The sequence below is a fragment of the Gadus morhua genome, chromosome 18 (assembly GCF_902167405.1).
Source record: "Gadus morhua chromosome 18, gadMor3.0, whole genome shotgun sequence".
NCBI classification, from domain to species: Eukaryota; Metazoa; Chordata; class Actinopteri; order Gadiformes; family Gadidae; genus Gadus; species Gadus morhua.
Window position 1 is genome coordinate 2,181,148 of NC_044065.1, and position 19,764 is coordinate 2,200,911.

The 19,764-nt window shown below is 39.7% G+C and overlaps 1 protein-coding gene and 2 long non-coding RNA genes across 4 annotated transcripts; all 3 read right to left on the reverse strand.

Annotated features, from left to right (window-relative positions):
• Window positions 1-1,824: 1,824 nt before the first annotated feature.
• LOC115531326 (uncharacterized) lies at window positions 1,825-4,167 on the reverse strand. The gene is made up of 3 exons (XR_003973869.1): window positions 3,897-4,167; window positions 2,318-2,569; window positions 1,825-1,917 (listed from the first exon to the last, which is right to left on the reverse strand). It is a non-coding gene; the product is annotated as an uncharacterized LOC115531326 (long non-coding RNA).
• A 1,646-nt stretch (window positions 4,168-5,813) lies between these two features.
• On the reverse strand, window positions 5,814-10,893 carry LOC115531413 (toll-like receptor 13). 2 transcript variants are annotated; one of them, XM_030340661.1, is made up of 2 exons: window positions 10,832-10,893; window positions 5,814-9,159 (listed from the first exon to the last, which is right to left on the reverse strand). In XM_030340661.1, exon 2 carries the CDS (start codon window positions 9,018-9,020, stop codon window positions 6,090-6,092), a length of 2,931 nt encoding a protein of 976 aa, XP_030196521.1. In that variant the 5' UTR covers window positions 9,021-9,159; window positions 10,832-10,893; the 3' UTR covers window positions 5,814-6,089. The 2 variants fall into 2 exon arrangements, with proteins under 2 accessions (XP_030196521.1, XP_030196520.1); XM_030340660.1 differs by lacking the exon at window positions 10,832-10,893 and adding an exon at window positions 10,150-10,304 and having other exon boundaries at window positions 5,815-9,159.
• A 2,586-nt stretch (window positions 10,894-13,479) lies between these two features.
• On the reverse strand, window positions 13,480-17,132 carry LOC115530613 (uncharacterized). Its single transcript, XR_003973751.1, has 4 exons — window positions 16,481-17,132; window positions 16,137-16,302; window positions 15,820-15,915; window positions 13,480-15,423 (listed from the first exon to the last, which is right to left on the reverse strand). It is a non-coding gene; the product is annotated as an uncharacterized LOC115530613 (long non-coding RNA).
• Window positions 17,133-19,764: the final 2,632 nt, after the last annotated feature.

Sequence of the window (19,764 nt, forward strand, 5' to 3'; positions counted from 1 at the left end):
CTCGGTGGAGATAATATTACGCAGCAGAAAACGAGGAGACACATTAGTCAGGGAGGAATCCATCGTGTTGTAACGGAGGGTATACTATAATATGAATATATAATGTGTAATACTAATATATAACATTAGAAGCTCCTGGTCAAGTTGTTGTTGATTGATTTTATTGTTATGACGGAAGTTACGCCTTCCCGCGTCAAATTGAAGTGCAATCTCGCGATAGCACCGACGGGTATTAAATGTGTAGTTTGTAAGTGGCTCTCGCGACAGGACAATCTGGGATATGTAGTTTATTCGTGATTCACGACAGCCAGCTGTGGGATATGTAGTTCATTACTGACCTTGTTCTGCATATACGAATGAACAGTCTATCTTTAGAATTAACCTTTGGATCGAAAATGTCCAACTCATGACAATGTCATTAACATGATCTCTAATAATTTGTAATAGAAAAGACAAGCCAATCATCATCTGCGAAGGATCCCATCATGCAAACAACATGAGTCACTTATTGAACTTGTTTAAATTAGTTTATGTGCTTTTTTTATTGGAATTTTTTTTGGTCGCAGAAATGTTTAGAAGTCAGGTCTGTCCTTCTTCAAAGTAGAGTAATCCATATTCACTGTAAACATCTGTGAAGGACAATCAATATTATGGTAAATATCATGTGGGCCTATCACATAAACATAAAGAATATTAATGTGCGATGAATATATTTTAAGCATATGAATCATTCTATAATTATATGCTGAAGGCTATATGAAATCACGTTATACATGATTCATAGCATAAAATAGAACAATATGATCTGATAAATATATTAAATGTAAGATATGATGAAATATGAAGTAAATGTTCACCTTGTACTGATGTTTGGGGTCCAGGTTGCTCCAGGGTTCTGGGTTGTTCTTGTGGTCCCATCTGAAAGTGAAGGTAGATGAGTAAAGCTCTTGTTGCGTTATATTATCTTTGTAGGAGCCATGAAGGTGTTTATTAATGGAAATAGATAATTTCGTGGTTTATATTTGGGTTATTTTGGTTGTTATATTTCGTAACTTTTGTTGTTTATTTTGATATCACAGTAATTGGTTTACGATCATATGGGCGGTAACATCTAGTTAAAATAATCACAGGTACGCTGGTGCGGGCGGAAGTAACTAGGAAAGAGAGGGTGAGTTACTGGGAGTTCGTATTTTTTGTTGACCGCTGTTTTTGCTTAGATCGCTGTGATCGATATTCTTCATACTTTGAACACGTTATGATAAGTTGTCGTACTTTTTTCAATAAAAAACCGGTAAACGGAATCTCGGATCTCAGTGGATATTTTGTTTAGTAGGCCTACAGCGCGTCGGAAAATCAGCTTACACCCTACACTCAGCCTCTCAGCGACTGCTTCGTTTGGATACTAGTCGCTACAACCTTAATGCTACAAAATGAACATATATATATACACACGTATATATATTTATAGACACACGCATATATATATATATATATATATATATATATATATATATATATATATATATATATATATATATATAAAATACATAATAATACATAGGCTAATGCATATTATATATAGCACGAGTTCTATATATTAATATTAATATAACAAATGTATATATATATAACATGACCCTACATGAGCATTACACACCCACATGAACACACCCACTCGCATGTACACGCAGACGCAATCACACGCATTAACAGGAATACATGCACTGCACACACACACACAAGCGCGCGCACACACACACACACACCCACACCCACACCCACACACACACACACACACACACACACACACACACACACACAGATTCTTGCCGTTTCGGGGTTTTTCAGAGCTAGGCGGGCCAGGTACATCGCGCTCATGGTCGCCCCTCCACCGATGAAGATGAACAGAGGAATGAGCTAGAGAGACAGGATCAGACCGTATTGAATAGCACACCAAGTTTTATGATATTCTGATTAGGCGTGTAACAAACGTGTTAAGTTATTAAAGATCCATATATCCCTTGCTGCCTTTTCATAAAATCATGTAAAGGTCAACCTGAACACATCTTTCCATTCAAACCAGTAAACCGAGACTGGTTATGCCAGCCCCTGACCAATTTTAAAAATAAGATCAATTAATTCACATGTGCAGCAATATAATTATGCTATGCTACTGTATTGTACAATACATCTCATATTCATACTGAATGAATCGCCAATGTCTAATTGCAGTCGTCAAGTGTCCTGGCAGGTTCACTGTGGAGAGTCACGATTCAATGGCATCTGTGATTCGCCCAATAAAACGACTCAAACTTACAGCGGGATGGCTTTTAAGCTGCTTGGCCACGACGCCGAGCACAGACGACATTGCGATTGTCAATCCGTTTACCAATCCACTTGACTGCTTGCAGTGGTTAGAATTGTTCTCCAACCGGGTGGGTCTCCTGCAGAACCGTCTGCTCTGTTCCGCAGTCTATCAGAATGCACGTCTCGCACGGCACCCGACAGAATCCAGTCTAATCACACACGTCCACCACGACACGTCAAGTCATAAAGGCGAACCATGACCCTAAACGACGATTCACAAGCACATCCCTTGTGTTAAGAACATTCATGGAACAGAACCTGCAGAATAGATTCAGCCACATGTGTACGTGCGCATTATTTTATTAATATTTGACTTGTGCAAGACATGGAAACTCCCAGAACTCATAATTCCAAATTGCAGATACATCTGCTACAATATTATGCCTGCTACTTATAATTTTACTCTTAGCCTATATATTTTACTAATGATGCTACTACTAATTTTAATATATTAATAGTAATATAATAATAATAATAATAATAATAATAATACTATATACTAATAATATATACTTATACTTATATATTATATGCTAATATTACTATTACTATATTATTAATACCAATATGATACTTATCATATATAAGTAGTCTAATGATCATTTAAATCATGTAGGCCTATCGTTAATCGCTGGGGTCTGAATTAATGCAGAGTACCACCTTGTGGCAAGCCAAGGTTTTGGAAACTCAACAATTATGTTAGAGTGCATATCTTTTTAAGCATGACAATGGAGTACATTTCTAGTCTGCACTTGTCTTTTCACTTGTATTACTATTCAAGCAAAATGAAAGCAGGCTCCCTCTGTCATACAAATGAACAAGATTCTAATTCAAAATTGTGTACAAACCCTATTGGATTAACAGTTACAATTGCAAATATTATATACATATGTATTTTTTGTTCAGTGTCCAGTTTTGCAGTTATCTGTTCTGTCTGAGGGTGTCTAGAACATCATCCCCCTTAGATTTCGCTGTTTGTCACACACAAACACATGACTGTGTTTGTCACGAAACTTGCCATGTTGAGACTTCCACAACGGTCGGCATGAACTGTGAAAGTCTGCGGTCTGCCATGTGCTTTGAGGAAGTGGGATTGGATGGGGGCTGAAGGGATTTTGGGGACTTTTTTCAGTTTGATACTTTCAATGTCTTGCCAACTCTAGTAGGTTTCTCCAAATAGCCTAGGCTAGATTTAAGTGAATAAACAATTTTAAAACATGCCTTTTGCAGGTGCAATCCAACTGTCTTAGTAATAGAAGACAGACTGTTACGGCCCGCGATGGGGGGAGCCCAAACGCACGACAGACACAAGAGTTGTAACAGTTCATATGTTTATTTGCTGCGAAATGAGAAGAGGCTGGTTGTTGCTGGAGCCCAGCTGGGTTGAAGTAGGAACCAGGACTGCGGTGTGGAGGAACAGTAGGCTACGTCCCGCGGTAGTGAGATGGCCAGGACAGGAGCATAGGGTTAGAACCCAACAATCAAGAAAACAGGAACACAGATACATAATAACCAGGAACGCTACTTACGTAGACTGTTTGACTAACTGGCGATGACTGATTGAGAAGCCGGAGTCGATAAACAGGAAGTGGGGATTAAGATGATCATCAGGTGTACCTGGTGAGGAAAGGCGGAGAAAGGCAATGGTATCCAGCTTGGACCTGTGGTGTGGCAAGGGGCCGACTGTGACGCAAAGCGTTGAAAAAAGCCGAAATAAAAACCACAGGGCCCCTTGACACACCACAGGTTCTGGCTCCGGGGCTGCAGCTGGATGCTACTCGTGAAAGGAGGAGTGGGGAGAAGCTGAGTTCGCTAGCTCCGCCCATAACATGAAACAAAAATGGCCGCCCATTCATTCCTATGGAAAACTGCTCAGTGGCGCAGGGGAACATCAAGGAGAGATTTTCTTCCGCATCATGGGCGCCTAAAAACGCCCGAGTCCGCGACGTACCGGATGCAGAGATATTCTCGTTTTCTATCCTTGTTAGCATTGTAGCATCACGAACGAGTAGCCTACACTTGTGTTGTTTACGGACCATGGAAGTATAAGTTACTAACCACCCCCGATCATTCTCTATATGTGATCTTTAAATGACACTAGTACTCCTCCTGCCATCTGGGCAACAATTATTATTTAACTACAATTAAAATTTTATTTTAGATTAGTTTGTACATTTTTGACCTTATGAAGAAAAACACCTTGTATATACATTTTCAATTTTGTATTTCAGGAGTGCAGCCTTCTCCCACTCTGAATTGTAATTTCAACAGAGTTTTGAATACTGTAGAGTAAAATCCAGGTCCTTAGTCTTTATTTGATGATGCTCTTCTCTGCGTATTTGATAAATCAGTAACTAAAACCTTTTTTTGGTAATCATTTGTGTTTATCACACTGTTCATTCATTTCACTGTTCTTCCTCTCATTCCTTTCCTTACTTGTTTTTTTTTATATTTCTTTGTTATTCCACTCTTCTGCCCCAGCCATACTGACTGTTTTGTTAAAATTAGAGGTTGGGGGATTTTTGTAATAAAAGCTTTTTTAATTGTAACACTTTTGGTTCAAATCCTATTTCTTACACATGCAGCCATTCGGACGACATTCGATGATAGCTGATAACCAAGGTAGCCTACACACTGTAATACTATAATCAAGAGGACATACAGGCAGTTCAAATAAAAAGAGATATAACTTTATTGATCTTCATAAATATGTAAGATTGCTCCATAACACAAACAACGTATTTAACGTATGTAGGCCTAGAAAAATACAGTTCAATGTTATTGCTTAAGAAACAGATTCGTTCCAACTAACTATTTATGAAAAATGCAATCAATAATTTATAGAAAAGTCAATGGTTACATATCGACCAGCAACGAAGTTGCAGTAGGCTAGCTATATGAATTGTAATACACCAACATTGTTAACTGTCATACATAGAAGCAAATGAAAATGAAATACCAACACAACTGAAACGTTAATATTAGACTATTATCAATATTATGAGAATTACGTCGGTCTCCCATAATCATTCAGGTAATCAATACGTCCGTGCCTGTTCCAGCTTTTTCAAAGATATTTGTGTCTTGTATATCCGTGTTCAACGCCATTAATGCAAGGAAAAACCTTGAACAAGAGAAGTAAATGGAGCCGTGCACTTCTTTAATAGGTCCATGGCACTGAGCCGTTTGTTTCACTACGACTCCTTTCAGCTGCCCACCCCTCCATCCCCAGCAAATAATATACACATAAAACGGCTAATACAACGCTTGAGGAGGCGTTTTGAAAAGAGAAAACTTACATTTGTTTAGAACATGCTATAAATATAATTATGAGCCTTTGATTGATATCCAGACATTTTTTGCAGGGATACATTCCTGTTCCCCACTTGTATTGGAGTGGACGGCGATATCTACTTCTGGGACTCCATTAATTGACAGACCCGTCCACAGCCCGCTAAAACGGGTGCAATACCAGGCTTGGCCGCTTAGCACTGGTGGATTGCGGAAGTATGCAATGCTCCTGGGGGCTTGACAAAAACAACACAGTGATCCTATTTAAAGAAAATACAAAAAAAACATGAGCTGTCTGTAATACACATTTAGAAACCAGAATAAAATTCCAATCGTCTACTAACACCTTTGGCAACAGATTCAAATAAAAATATAACAATCATCAATCATTGACGATATGATTAAACTGTCTCAGATAATTACACATATTTTCATTGATAGATTTCCTCAGCAGTAGGATTTACTGCAGAGTCGGTTTGGTCTCCTTCTGCAGTCCCAGAGCTTTTCTTTTCGCCTGCTGCGTCCTCGTCCTCCATTCTACTTCCTGTCCTCAGAGCCCTCCGGAGCTGTTTCCAGAAGAGCAGTTGGGCCATGGCCGGGTCGGTGCACTCCGAGCCGGGCCACTGCAAATAGGTCTTCCTCAACATGACCTTCCTCATGCGGTGGTAGGAGGAAAGCTCCCTCTCTGGGATATGCTCCAGGAACACCAGCAGCAGAACGTCCCGATGCTCGTCAAAGAGCCGGTAGCTGGCCAGCTGGATCTCCAGTGAACACCACTCACTCTGCAGAAAGTTCCGGCTCACAACACAAAGCGTCTTGCGGCTGCCATACACAGCGGACACGATGTTGTCCACTATGTTGCGTCCCGGTTCAAAGTCCCGGTGATGAAGGCAAAGTTTGAACGAGGAGCCGTTTCCCTCCAAGTTTGGGAGCAGCTGCTCTAGAACCCAGGCTTCGTTGTTGAAATTATAGGAGATGAATGCGTCATATTCACAGTTTTCCTCGTCTTCCCTCAGTTTGCGCCACTGTTCGCTGAACCAGGCACGGAACACATAATAGCCATATTTCATTTTCCAATATAGCTTGAAATGTAATAGAGGGACTACAATGGAAACAAAAATAACAGCAGCCGTAACGAAAAACATATACTTTTCAAGGTCTACAAAACAAACCTTTGTGTCAAAATTGAAGAAAAAATTACCAATGCTCTCTTTGCATCGCAGGCTATGCAAATATATCAATTGCACTTTATAGTTATTAAGCGTCCAGTTTTGCAGTTCTAGGTTTTGGCATGTACAGCTGAGTGGAATCTTTCTTATGTCAAGGTAGCTGAGGCTACTGAGGCTGTTCAGAACCTCCACATCAATGTGCTGCATCACGTTATGGGTAAGGTATAAGCCTTGTAGTTTGGCAAGATGTCCAAAAACTTCTTTGGACAAATTCTGAAGGCCCATATTTTGCAGACTCAGCCTCTTCAAATTCCTCAGGTTTTTGAAGCTCCCCCGCTCGAGATTTACCAAGCCATTGCACGAGTTATCTAGCGTTAGATAAGCCAGGCCTGTCAGATCGTCAAAGGTGTCAGAAGCGAGGTGATCGATGCGGTTGTTGGTAAGGTACAGATTTCTCAGGGAGTGAAGACCTCGGAAAAAGCCATGAGGCAGCCGGGTTATACCGAAGGGCTGTTGTCCATCCAGTTTAAGATCCCTGAGACGGCTGAGATTCACAAAAGGAGAAACGAAAATTTCATGAGTGAAACGAATCCGGTTCTTAAGTAGATCCAACACTTCCAGGGTGTTTTGGAACGGAGCGAACTCAATGCTATCTATTTGTTTAAGGTTGTTTCCATCCAAGTAGAGGTTTCTTAGACGTTTCAATCCCTTGAGGCCACCTTCATAAATATGGGAGATTTTATTCCCGCCCAGGTCCAAGATAGTCAGCCGACCAAGATCTTGGAATCTGCCATAGAAAATCACAGCGATGCGGTTGTTGCGAAGATTCAAGGTTTCAAGGCTACTTAAGCCCTCAAAGGTGCTGCTCCACAACTCAGTCAAGAGGTTGTTGTCCAGACGGAGTATCTGGAGCTTGGTTAGCCCCCTGAGTGCTCCGAAATGAAGACTAGCAATGCTGTTTATGTTGAGGTTTAAAATTGTGACATTTGGTGTGTGAGCAAAGGCGTCAGATTTGACTGAGAGGATGCGATTGTAACGAAAGCTCAACTCTGTGAGGGGAAGCTTATATTTTGTACCTTTGCAGGACAACAGTCGTTTGATGTGGTTGTGCTCTATTTTGAAACTTTTTATGTGTTTCTGTCCTTCAAGAAACTCGAGACATTTGACCTGTTTCAGATTGTTTGAGGAGATGTCGAATGTTCCTGTGATTTGAGGGCAGTTGGTTAATGAAGTATTTGGTAACATATTAAATCTATTCAATTTCAGAGTCATGTGGGTCGTGTGTTTACTTTTCCTAAAAAACGTGCATAGCTTAATGATCTGACTTGGATCGGTTAAGCCCATGTCAGAGAAGTCAACATAAGTAGCATCAACGTTGGTCACTTTGAAAAATTCAAATATTTTAACTTTTGTTGAACCCATCTGTAAATAGCGAATCTGCGCTAGGTCGACTCCTTTGAAAGCAGTAGTTGATAGTTCCACGTTCTTTGATAAATCTAGTAGTCTGATGTTCGTGAGAAATGAATCAGCGCAAGCCAATGATAACAACTTATTTCCACATACAAACAATTCAGTCAGGCTCTTAGGCAATGAGCTGTTTAAATGAGTGAGGGATGTCAAAAAGTTAAAGCCAAGATCTAGCGTCTTCAGTTGACTTAGGGAAGAAACGGATTGCACGACGACAGAGAAGTTATGCAGACTGTTATTTCGTAAGATCAAGGTGTTCAACTGAGGGGTGGAAGTGAAGAGGCTCTGGGGGAGGTCTTCCAAGAGGTTGTGTTTCAGTGAGAGATAAGTGAGGTTGTAAAGGTCCTGAAAAACCGAGCAGTTGAGTTTTGATAGGCGGTTGGAAGACAAGATGAGAGTCCTGAGTTGATGCATTCTCCGGAAAGCAAGCCCGTCAATGAACTTCAAATTGTTACTGTCCATAGAAAGGTTTTCCAATTTGAAAAAGCGTAAAAAGCTCTCTGTGGGTATGTGCGAGACGTTATTATTTCCAATGGTGATGTTGATGGCAGATGCTGGCAGGTCACCCACAATTAGAGATATGAGCTTTTCGGCTCGTTGACTGCAAGTGAATGTCAGATTATTTGAGTATTGATTTCCAATGCAATTTTTAAAGCCGTACTGATGGGACAAATGAATCAAAAGCCCAACTGTCAATATTGATAGGTGTCTTGTTGAATCCGCCATTTTGATGAATATTAAGGTCAAGAGAAGCTCCCAGGGTATTTCCTGTGCATGGTTTGAATCTGGATCACTGTTCTTTTTTAGTGCAATTCCATTATTTTCATTATTGCAGTGTATGAGATTAGTAATGTATCCCAGAAACCTATAGAAAAAAGAAAACAAAAATCATATTTCTACGTTTAGTATGATAATACCATATTCAGATCTTCCTGTGCCAAATGCATAAAAGCCCTTTCCAACAGAAGTCAGATAGTCATTTTCAAACCTCATTCATGAGTGGTCCTCATAAGACAAATATACACATGTGTATATATATATATATATATATATATATATATATATATATACCTATATATATATATATATATATATATATATATACCTATATATATATATATATACGCTATATATATACACTATATATATATATAAACGTAATGTATACATTATTCAAACTATTTGACTAGCTTGATTTAAGTGTAGATTAAAATAAGTAACTCACGCCTCATTATTCACCAATAGAGGCCCCCAACACCAAAGAACCAGGCTATCAATTCCTTTAAAGATCTCCCCCCCCAATCAAATGGTGTACATTTCAATAGGTTTCATCTGGGTCAAAGTTAACGCATGGGTCATTCATTCCCTGCAGTACACCGAAAGTATTTTATTTTTTCAGACTAGGGTCGGTCAAGATTCAGCAGTTTCAGGTTCCTTATAATGCAACCCAGTCGCCCGAAAAAAAAAATTGGTTGGCTATTTCTGCGTTTCTGCAAACGTAGACTATAATAAAAATAATCCATATGGATTCCTTTTTTCCAATTTTTGTTACACATGAATAACCAATTACCCATTAGCACCTGGACCCGTTAAACGGTTCTTTATACATTTTTGAGAAAACGGATTATAGCCTACGTTAGTAACCAGACCTACACGTCCCTGTTTCTTGTTTCAACACCACCATTGTAATGATATACTTGAAAAAGATTTGCATTTCAGCAAATAAAAACAATTGATCACAATGAAAATATAACGCATGCATTCTGCATTTGTATTCGTGTCTGTAGTCATTTAATGTTGGATTTTAAGGTTGTGTAATAAAAGGAAACGGACAAGCAAATGTCTGCTCTCTTACCTTGTTGTACGCCGACGCCTGAAGATTTAACCCAAATAGTCGGATAAATATAAACCTTTTTCACTCTTGGAAATACGATAGAGCGTGCAGCGCTCGGTGGCCAAGCCTGGTGTGAGCGCGTCGAGCAGATGTTTTGTGTCTGAGCGCGCGTTACGCGAATCATCGAACGCCCCTTTTAACCTTGTGTGTTAAAAGTGTGCCACACGACGCGCATGACGCGTCGTTTGGCGTGCGCTCCGACTTAAAAGTTGTGCTCAAGCTAGGCTTTTGGCCGGGAAGACAACCTTTTTTATTCAGTTTACGCACAGCGACGGATTTCCTGACACAGTATACCACTATAATATACTAAACCGATATAGGTCACCCGAGCACTCCAACATTCTCTGATGTGGGTGTGAAGCAAGATACTTTTATGTTTATTTGTAATAATTAACCCATCATTTATTTGATAAAGATGTTGATTATAGTAATAGTTTAGTGAAAATTGTTTAGGCCTTTTGCTATTGCCTCAAGTACTCAACATGCGTCTATATTGTATGTTTTAGTAGGCCTACTTTCAAATAAGATGAAAACTCAAACAACCTTACTTTCTACAAAACAAGGACCTAAGATCGCATGGATTAGTCGTGACTAATCCATAAAATACATGAACACAAACACAAGGCTAGCATGGTTCTCTTACCTTCACAAGTCTCCACATAGTCTGTGACAGAGCTTGCTCTGCTGCCCACCTGTCTGGCTGTGTGCGGAGCGTCTCCCACTGCGGGCGCGTCGGGCAAGGACCGAGTGGGGGGAGGAGTCACGAAGATCCTCCTGCATGCCTATTGGCTGGCACTAACGACACCGTAGGACACGCAGCTTATCACACAGCTGATTTATTCACATACGGTTGTATATACATATACATTATGTTTCCATGTTTCTATTCTGGGAAAAGCAACGTATAACAGACAAAGCTTTGCATCGGAAGAAGTTATCCAACAGTCCAAGATACATAAAAGGGTTCTTTTTTTTCTTCAAATAACATAAATTATGTAAAAACATATTTAACAGCTTCAAAAAGATTGAATGAAAAAAAACATCTGTGATGTTTTACATTACATGAATAGATTCATGTGTTTCTTTAAAAAGTGATAAAAACAAATGTTCTCTGGCGCGGGAGAAGGGGACCGTTCGACATCGCGGCAGATACGACAGATACAACGACAGATACAAACCATATAAAATATATATCTATACACGCACACACCATAGGTATACACCATATACTGTAGATACACACACACACCATAGTTACACACCATATAGATACACACCATAAAGATAAACAAACCAAATAGACACACACCAAAGATTAACTTAATATAGATACAAACTATATAGATACCCCCCCACACACACCACACACACACACACACACACACACACACACACACACACACACACACACACACACACACACACACAAAAGATACACTCCATACAGTTCTGGTCACTAAATACACACACATATCTGTGGTGTGTGCGTGCATATGGTGTGAATCTATATGGTGTAATGTGTGAGTCTGTATGTTGTTTGTCTGTATGGTGTGTGTGTGTGTGTGTGTGTGTGTGTGTGTGTGTGTGTGTGTGTGTGTGTGTGTGTGTGTGTGTGTGTGTTAACGTGTGTGGTGGTAGGCGATGACTCCAGTTTAACCAGTGAATGAGTCTCTGGTCTCTTTGATGAAAGCTTCCTTCTCACTCTCACACACAAACACGCACACACACACACACTCCCTCGCGCACACAGTAAGGTGAATTGAATGAAGACTTTTTTCGTTTTGAAGTTTGAATCTAAATCAGTCAAATCAGACTCATCCCTTTAATTAAAATGAGTGAGGTCATTTAAGATCAAACACAGAGCTGAAATAGCCTCTCACTGTTACCAAGAAGACCACAGGGTGCCGAACCTGCATTGAGTTTTACTAATTAGCCGCAGCTCGCCTGCCATGTGGTTTTCTTAATTAGTTAATTGGTTTCACTTAAAAGGGAACCGGACAGTACATTGGTTTGGGTACTGTTTTGTTGAGGTCTGACTTATTTAACATCTCTTCCAGTTTCACAGGTTAAAGACTTTTTGAAGTAAAGAGGAGCGTCTCATCTGAACCTGATGTGAGTAGACAGTGGCGCAAAAAGTGGGTATGCACTATATGCGGCGCATAGGGGTGCCGCACCAGAGGGGGCGCCAAAGCGATGGAAGTACAATTATTTTAGTCGACATTTTCTGTATTTATCAGCGTTTGTGTACATGATATGATGATCAATAACAGAGGAACGTCAATGATAAGGCGCCCCCCCACTCCTTCGCCTCCCTCCCCCCTCCTCTCCACACGGCGCTCCAGTGGCCGCCCTCGACTACGCCCTGGAGGCGAGCGCCAGAGTGTCTTCATTTGAACCGTATTGTCATCTGATGACACGTACCTCAATATGGAGAGGCAGAGAAGAAAGCCCTCGCGGTCACAACATAGAAAAAGTATCAAGAGGAGGCTTGTAAATATACTGGTTGGCTAAATCTACTACTAGTAAAACAACAGGTTACTGTTGTCTTGCAACATCAGAATGGAGCCTACAATATAACGGATCATAACAAGAAAAATAAAGGAATTAGCTTGTGGCTATTTTGTTTTACTTCAATTTCTATGCAAGTCTTTGTTTTATGTCAATAGATCCAGTAAAAACTGAGTTATAAAGTTGATACTTTATAACTCCGTTAATAATCCAAAAGTGAATAAATTAATAATCCAAAAAAATAAATACAAATATTATCGTATCTGAATCGAGACTGAATCGTTCGACACAGTATTATGATGCATTGAAGAAACGATTATTTTTCCCGACCCTATTGGTTAGGCCTACTGTCAGTGCTTAATTTGTCAAGTGGGAGCTCCCGGAGTGCTGAGGACGAGTAGAAAAAAAGCGGCGGGGGGGGGGTGCGGCGGCTCTGGTGGGCGCTTTCTAACAACCCACACTTATTTAGTCAACATCGCAAGAAATTAGCCTACTAAAGCCTTGTGAATGGGGATGTACCCAGAAAAAATAGTAAACATATGTTAGGTTGGAGAGACACACAGCCACACGTTATAAAGTTTACCGTTGTTTACTAACAGTTGAGGAATAATGTCATGCACTCGCAGGTGCGTCATTGAGTCATTGTATTCTCAACACAACAAAATACACCAAGTCCTTGAAAATGGATCTCCGTCGCATCAAAAGATGAAAACAAATAAATAGGCCACCTCATAGATTATAGTAGGCCTAGTTAGAACAACAATCTGGCATGACAACACTGTAAACCCGAATAAGTTACCAGTACTCAAAAAAAGTTAGGTAATCAGTTGCCACAATTATTTTGAGTTCATAAACTCAAACATTTGAGTATATCAGAGCTTATATATTTGGAGTTTATGGTAAATGTAATTTTAAATTATAATGAAATTAAATTTACTGATTAAGCCAACTCAAATATTTTAAGGTTCTGCTACTCAGAATTTTTATTAAGCCAACTCAAATATTTTCAGGTTCTGCTACTCAGAATTTTTATTAAGCCAACTCAAATATTTTCAGGTTCTGCTACTCAGAATTTGTATTTATTCTTATTGCAATAACTGAAGTGAATTTAATAATTTCAAGCACGAAAACTCAGGATTTTTAAGTTTCATTAACTTAACATTTATTCGTTTTTTCAATCAATCTTTTGATTACTCATAACTCAAAAACATAGACTTGCAAAAATCAAAATCATTTACCTCCAAACGTAAAATATTTGTGGCAACTGATTGCCTTAAACATAATAAGTACACTTGACTTAAAAGTCAAACAAACATCAAATTAAGTTTTTTTTTTTCTATTCAGATGTTTAGCATAAACTTTTCTTGCCCAGTCTCTAAACAAACATAAATAAATAAATGCATAAATAGAAAATATAAATTATCAAGTCTACTTCTGGCCTTTTTGTTTATACTTTAAGGTGAACCATGGAATAGAAAATATTCAAACTCAGAAAAGCTAAAATTACATTAAGAAAAATATTTGTCGCAAATAGCTTATAAACTGTTAATACAACATTAGCAGGGGGGCATCAGCAAGTCTTGGGTGGTGACCAAAAATTTGAGTTTAGAAAGATTATTTGCCCACACCTGTGCCTTTTAGCACAAAATAAAACAAACAATATTTGAAAGACAGTAATAGCAAAAATGAAAATTAAAGAAACAATTACAAAGGCACACTTGTGGACATCTGCTCGTAAACTTGCAGTGCAGCAATGTATAAACAAATTGCTTATAAATTCTTCACAACTAGAACTGCTAAAATTTCAAAACTGTACATTTACATAGGCAGTGTGTAGCCTTCTTTGGCTATCTGGTTCAAATCTAGCAACTTCAGGGTGCACTGTATAGCTTTAGAAAAGTAATTCAAACTCAAATCAGAATAAAAAATATTAATAAGACAATAAAAACTTGTTATTTGATCCATTTCCATAACAGAATAAACATCCCATCCTCAGAAGAAAATAAAGTCACTATAACACCGTTTCCAACTAGAAAGGTGGCTACTTTACTGAAGTAAACCAGCCTGAAACTCTGAGTTGTTTATTTATGAAAATGTATCAATGAAGAACTTTATTTTCTGATAAAGAATTATTTCCCAGAACTATATAGTACACATTTTAAAAACAAAATGCCATAGTGTATAAACACTTAATTCAACCCTGCATTTCAGTTAAACAATAAAATGTACATTAACCAGTACGAAGACAGTGTGTACTTTGTGCCATTTGGCTAAAACAAGTTGAGTAGAACAGCAACTTTAACATCTACAGTTGAACAGTAGTCAACATGGACCTGACATATTCTCATTGTGGACTGTGCTCTAACAGAGTGAGCCATCAGAATCCACCACTCCTTATTGGATCTTGAGTTACACATACAACATCAGGTCATTTTTAAGAGTCTGCAGCTTGGGTGACAGTTTAGAGTCATCAAGACCAAGTAAGATTTTCTGTGTGAACTCAAAGGTGTTTGTCAGTCCCTCGGGATAACTGAGATGTAGTGCATAGATGAGGCCGAATATTACCAGGAAGGCATCTGCAAGCCTGGGGAGGCTGACAACCACATCACCCTCTAGGACGACAGAGACTCTCACTGGGTGGTAGTGAACTGGGCTTGTTGCATCATCGCTGACAGTTGTAAGGAGGACCACTGATGCATCCCGCAGGTCTGGCTCATCCATATCATCCTAAAAAATGAAAAGGAGATCATATAATCACATTTACTGAAACTATGGCTGTGGCAATTTTGATTACAGTTGGAGGTCATATAAATAACAAGAAATACACAAGTCTGAAAGACTCCTGGTCATTCTGTTGCGTTGTGCTCTCATTGCTGAGAAAGTGAGATGACTTTTATGTGTTCCACTGTTAGGCTAATGACTGCTACTTTTCTTTGCAGTTGATTTTTTTTAATGCCGTAATAGGCCCAAAATGACACTTCACATTTATGAACATCTTGCCAAAGGTTTGAAGTTGAAATACTGGTACATATACAGGAATTCTATTGTGTTGGAAATTAAATGAAAATATGAACTGGTTAACTTACAGTATAATAGGCATGATATCTCTTTACTTGGACTTACCACACATGTTCTGAAAAATCCAGAGACTTCCTCACGTAGATACACAGGAAGGGCATGGAGAACAGTGGTACGCCTTGTGTGGACATCATGTAATTCCTAAGAAGATTAAAATAGTGTTGTGACAAGTTTACAATTCTAACCCAATGCCAAACAGTCCCAACTAATTATTAGTTAATTAAATTCCAGTATCTGCACATAAATCCACTAATAATCTGCTGACTCATCTGGTGCAATTACGGAATTTAAAAGCTTATTTGAAGCATTTAACTCCCAACATTACACTAAGACTCTACCTCTGAAATGTACTGTATAATCACCTGTGTATCATGGACTTTGAAAATGTCTGCCAAAGCATCTGCCTTTTCCAGTTTTGGAGGCTTTCTGCCTAAATAAGGCCATCAAACGAGGAGTGTGACGATCAAGCTCCGCGTAGAAAGTGTTAGGTAGGTTCTGGTTAGTTATCCGTTGGAACTCTGCATACACCTGCATTGTAGAAAGGATAGTAACAGCAATTATTTATTTTATGATGAATGAAATTAGGCAACATTACAGACAATATCATCAATGACATACAGTAGCAAAGATAAAAACTGAAAAATAACCTACAAAATGAATTTATTTAGCAAAGATAAAAACAGATGAAAGAGTTGACCCATATTACCTCAGACTGCATATGAAGAGCAGGCCAGAGGTCCATTAGCTCTTTCACCGCAGGACTCGTCATCACAATGGTCTGGCGTCGCAAAGCAAACGTGTTCTGCATCATTTTACTAATAAGGGGTAGGTTTCTCTCAGTCTTCTTTACTTCCTCGACAATAGCCTGCCTCAAAAGGTCAAGACTTGAGGGATTCTCTCCTTGAGGAAAGTTAGGCAGGAAGTTGACCTCTGCACGCTTAGGTCTTTTGATATTGGAGTGTGAAGGTTCATTCTCAGGGTTTTTTCGGCTCCTTTTCCCAGCATTTACAGCGACCTCCTGACATCCGGCTCTTCTCATCTTGGTCCTGTAATTACCCATTTTAAACTTGATGCTGTTCTTCCAGCCATTCCATCCATTGTCAGATCCTGCTTCTTTTAAACAGGGGTGTTTCCTTACAAGAGCTTCAGCCACCATTGCTACCTCTTTATCACTGGGGTATGCCTTAAAACCATATATGGTGGATGCCAGTTTGTCTAAAATATTGTGCTTCTGGTCCCTTGACAACTGAAGAGGTCTTTCATTCTTTTCAAATTCAGCATTCCCATCTCTAAAGGTACGGCCACACCAAAAGCGTTACCCGCGTATCACGCGCATAAAATCGGCAATTTTTCCATAAGGAACCATTGGTTTACGCGCGTATGAGACGCGTACACGCGTTACATGCGTATAAGCAACATTTTACTCGCGTTAGGGGCGTATGAGGCGCGTATATATACGCGCGTACGTACGAGGAGTTCAAAAAATTGAACTTTTTACGCTCATACGCGCCGCAATAGCCAATCAGCGTTGAGCTTGACCCGACGTCACTGGCAGAGAGTAGTGAGCTTGGACAGAAGCATACGGCCGACATCTTTCTTTATTCTGTGTGGAAATAGTAACATAGTTACGCCATTAAATGCTTTTATGGAAACATTTTTAGCGAGAAATGTGCATTTTACTTTCATAATGTTCGCTCGGTGAATGTGAAGGATGTTTGGTTTGATAGTTATGACGAAGAGGGAACGCTCCGTTCACTTGCATGGACAGAGTCTCTGGTTACTAAGCAACCTCAACGTCTTGGCGGACTATATATCTGCTGATCAACACTACGAATGCTGGAAACACACCAGACACACCATGTGAAGTTATTTAAGTCGATTATTGTTATTTATATCCGAGATTATTTAATCTAACCCGATCTAAACTCTATCACCCAAACACGGCGGCGTTTGGGTTTCCTACCTCGGACTCCAGCGCAGCCATGTCCATGGCAGCCACGGCCGGCAACTTTCTTTATTCTGGGTGGAAATAGTAACATAGTTACGCCATTAAATGCGTTTATGGAAACATTTCTAGCGAGAAATGTGCATTTTACTTTCATAAGGTTCGCTCGGTGAATGTGAAGGATGTTTGGTTTGATAGTTATGACGAAGAGTGAACGCTCCGTTCACTTGCATGGACAGAGTCTCTGATTGCTAAGCAACCTCAACGTCTTGGCGGACTATTTCTCTGCTGATCAACACTACGAATGCTGGAAACACACCAGACACACCATGTGAAGTTATTTAACCCGATTATTGTTATTTATATCCGAGATTATTTAATCTAACCCGATCCAAGCTCTATCATCCACCCAAACACGGCGGCGTTTGGGTTTCCTTCCTCGGACTCCTAAATCCAGCGCAGCCACAGGCTGGTGGGGGGGGGAGTTTTGGGCGGTCTCATCTACGTGCGTTACGCGCGTATCTGACCATTTTTGACACAAAATGGTCAAGCAACATTTTTGCGTTACGCGCGTACATGGTACGCGAGGTACGCGCTTGGTGTGTTTGCGGCTTAAGTGTCAGCTCAACGTCAAACGCAAATGTGGGAATTTGAAAAGGACCTGGAGGCCATCTGCTCAGACGTTCTGGGGATGACACATCTGAAAGGGTATCAGTTGATGCAAGAGAACTGGAATCCCGTGTAAGTGAAATATGAACACAGGCTTTTTGTGGCAACTCCTGGATGTCAACAAGGCACGTGAGTTTTCCATCGAAGTCTGGATCTTCGTATTGCAAACTGAAGTCACAGTCCAGTTCCAGTTGTCCTTTTAAAATCTCAATCAGTGCATCAACAGAGGCTGGACGGGAGCTGAGTTTTATTTTTCTTACACGGTCTGCCTCGATGACACGAAGGATCATGTTTTGTGGGGCTTCAGCTGCCATCACTTTAATAAATGAAGAGATTCTAAGGTTAAAAACACATCAGCACACAGACAGTGCATTTATAAGTCTTACTAATTGTTTATAATCATTAATGACAACCACCAATGTGTTCAGCATTCATAATGCTTTATACCTCCATGCCAAAGTGACTGTGTTTGAAAGAAAAATCTGAGACCTGGGTTCAGTACATGATGTCACAGTACATTATGTCTACCATGACATTGGCCAGTTATATTTGTGCTTTTAATGCATTATAGACATGTTCTTTAGAATGTGTTACCAAAGAGTGCAATTCCAAAATGCAGGTAATGTATGTTGATGTAGCTATATAATTATTGGCTATACTGAGCACATTTTCCAATAAATGAACAATTAATGAAGAATTACTCACCATAGAGTGGTCTTAATTTTGTCTCACTTATAGGAACTTCTTGGGAGTCAACAGCAGCAAGCCATCAATCTTGTATGCAGAGAGTGGGGTTGTATCATTGAAGTCAGACTGCAGGTGGATAGACTGGCTTCCCTGTGTGGCTGACAGCTCATAGGATCGAAGATGCTCTATATACCAGGAGTCATAATCACAACAGAGAAAATAAACCATGTGATTCACAAGGTAGATCTGTTAGTCTGCACAATTTTGACAGTCCCCCACTGTTTCCAACTGACACAAACATGCCACTAGTATAGTCTGTGCCATCAATGGTCACCTTTGATGTACAATAGACAGTGTCACTAGTTGTTTGTCCTCTAATGTGAGCCTGAGCTACGTCTGGTAGAGCTGAAACCAGAACAGAGTCAACCCTGGATGTTTGTGTTTTTGGTTTGAAAAATGATGGTGAACCAAGGTGAAATGCCATCATGTTTTGGTGTCTGATTGCCAGTGTCTTCAAGATATTTTTGAAGTTTTGAGCATCATGCACCACTCTCTTGAAGAAACGATGTTTACCTTCAAATCGCATGGTCCAAACATGCACCAGGGGCCCGAAGCACTTAACTAAGGTGGGATAGTGCTCCACATAGTGATGCTTAGGACGAAGCCTCAACTCAGGGAAACCCTCTTGT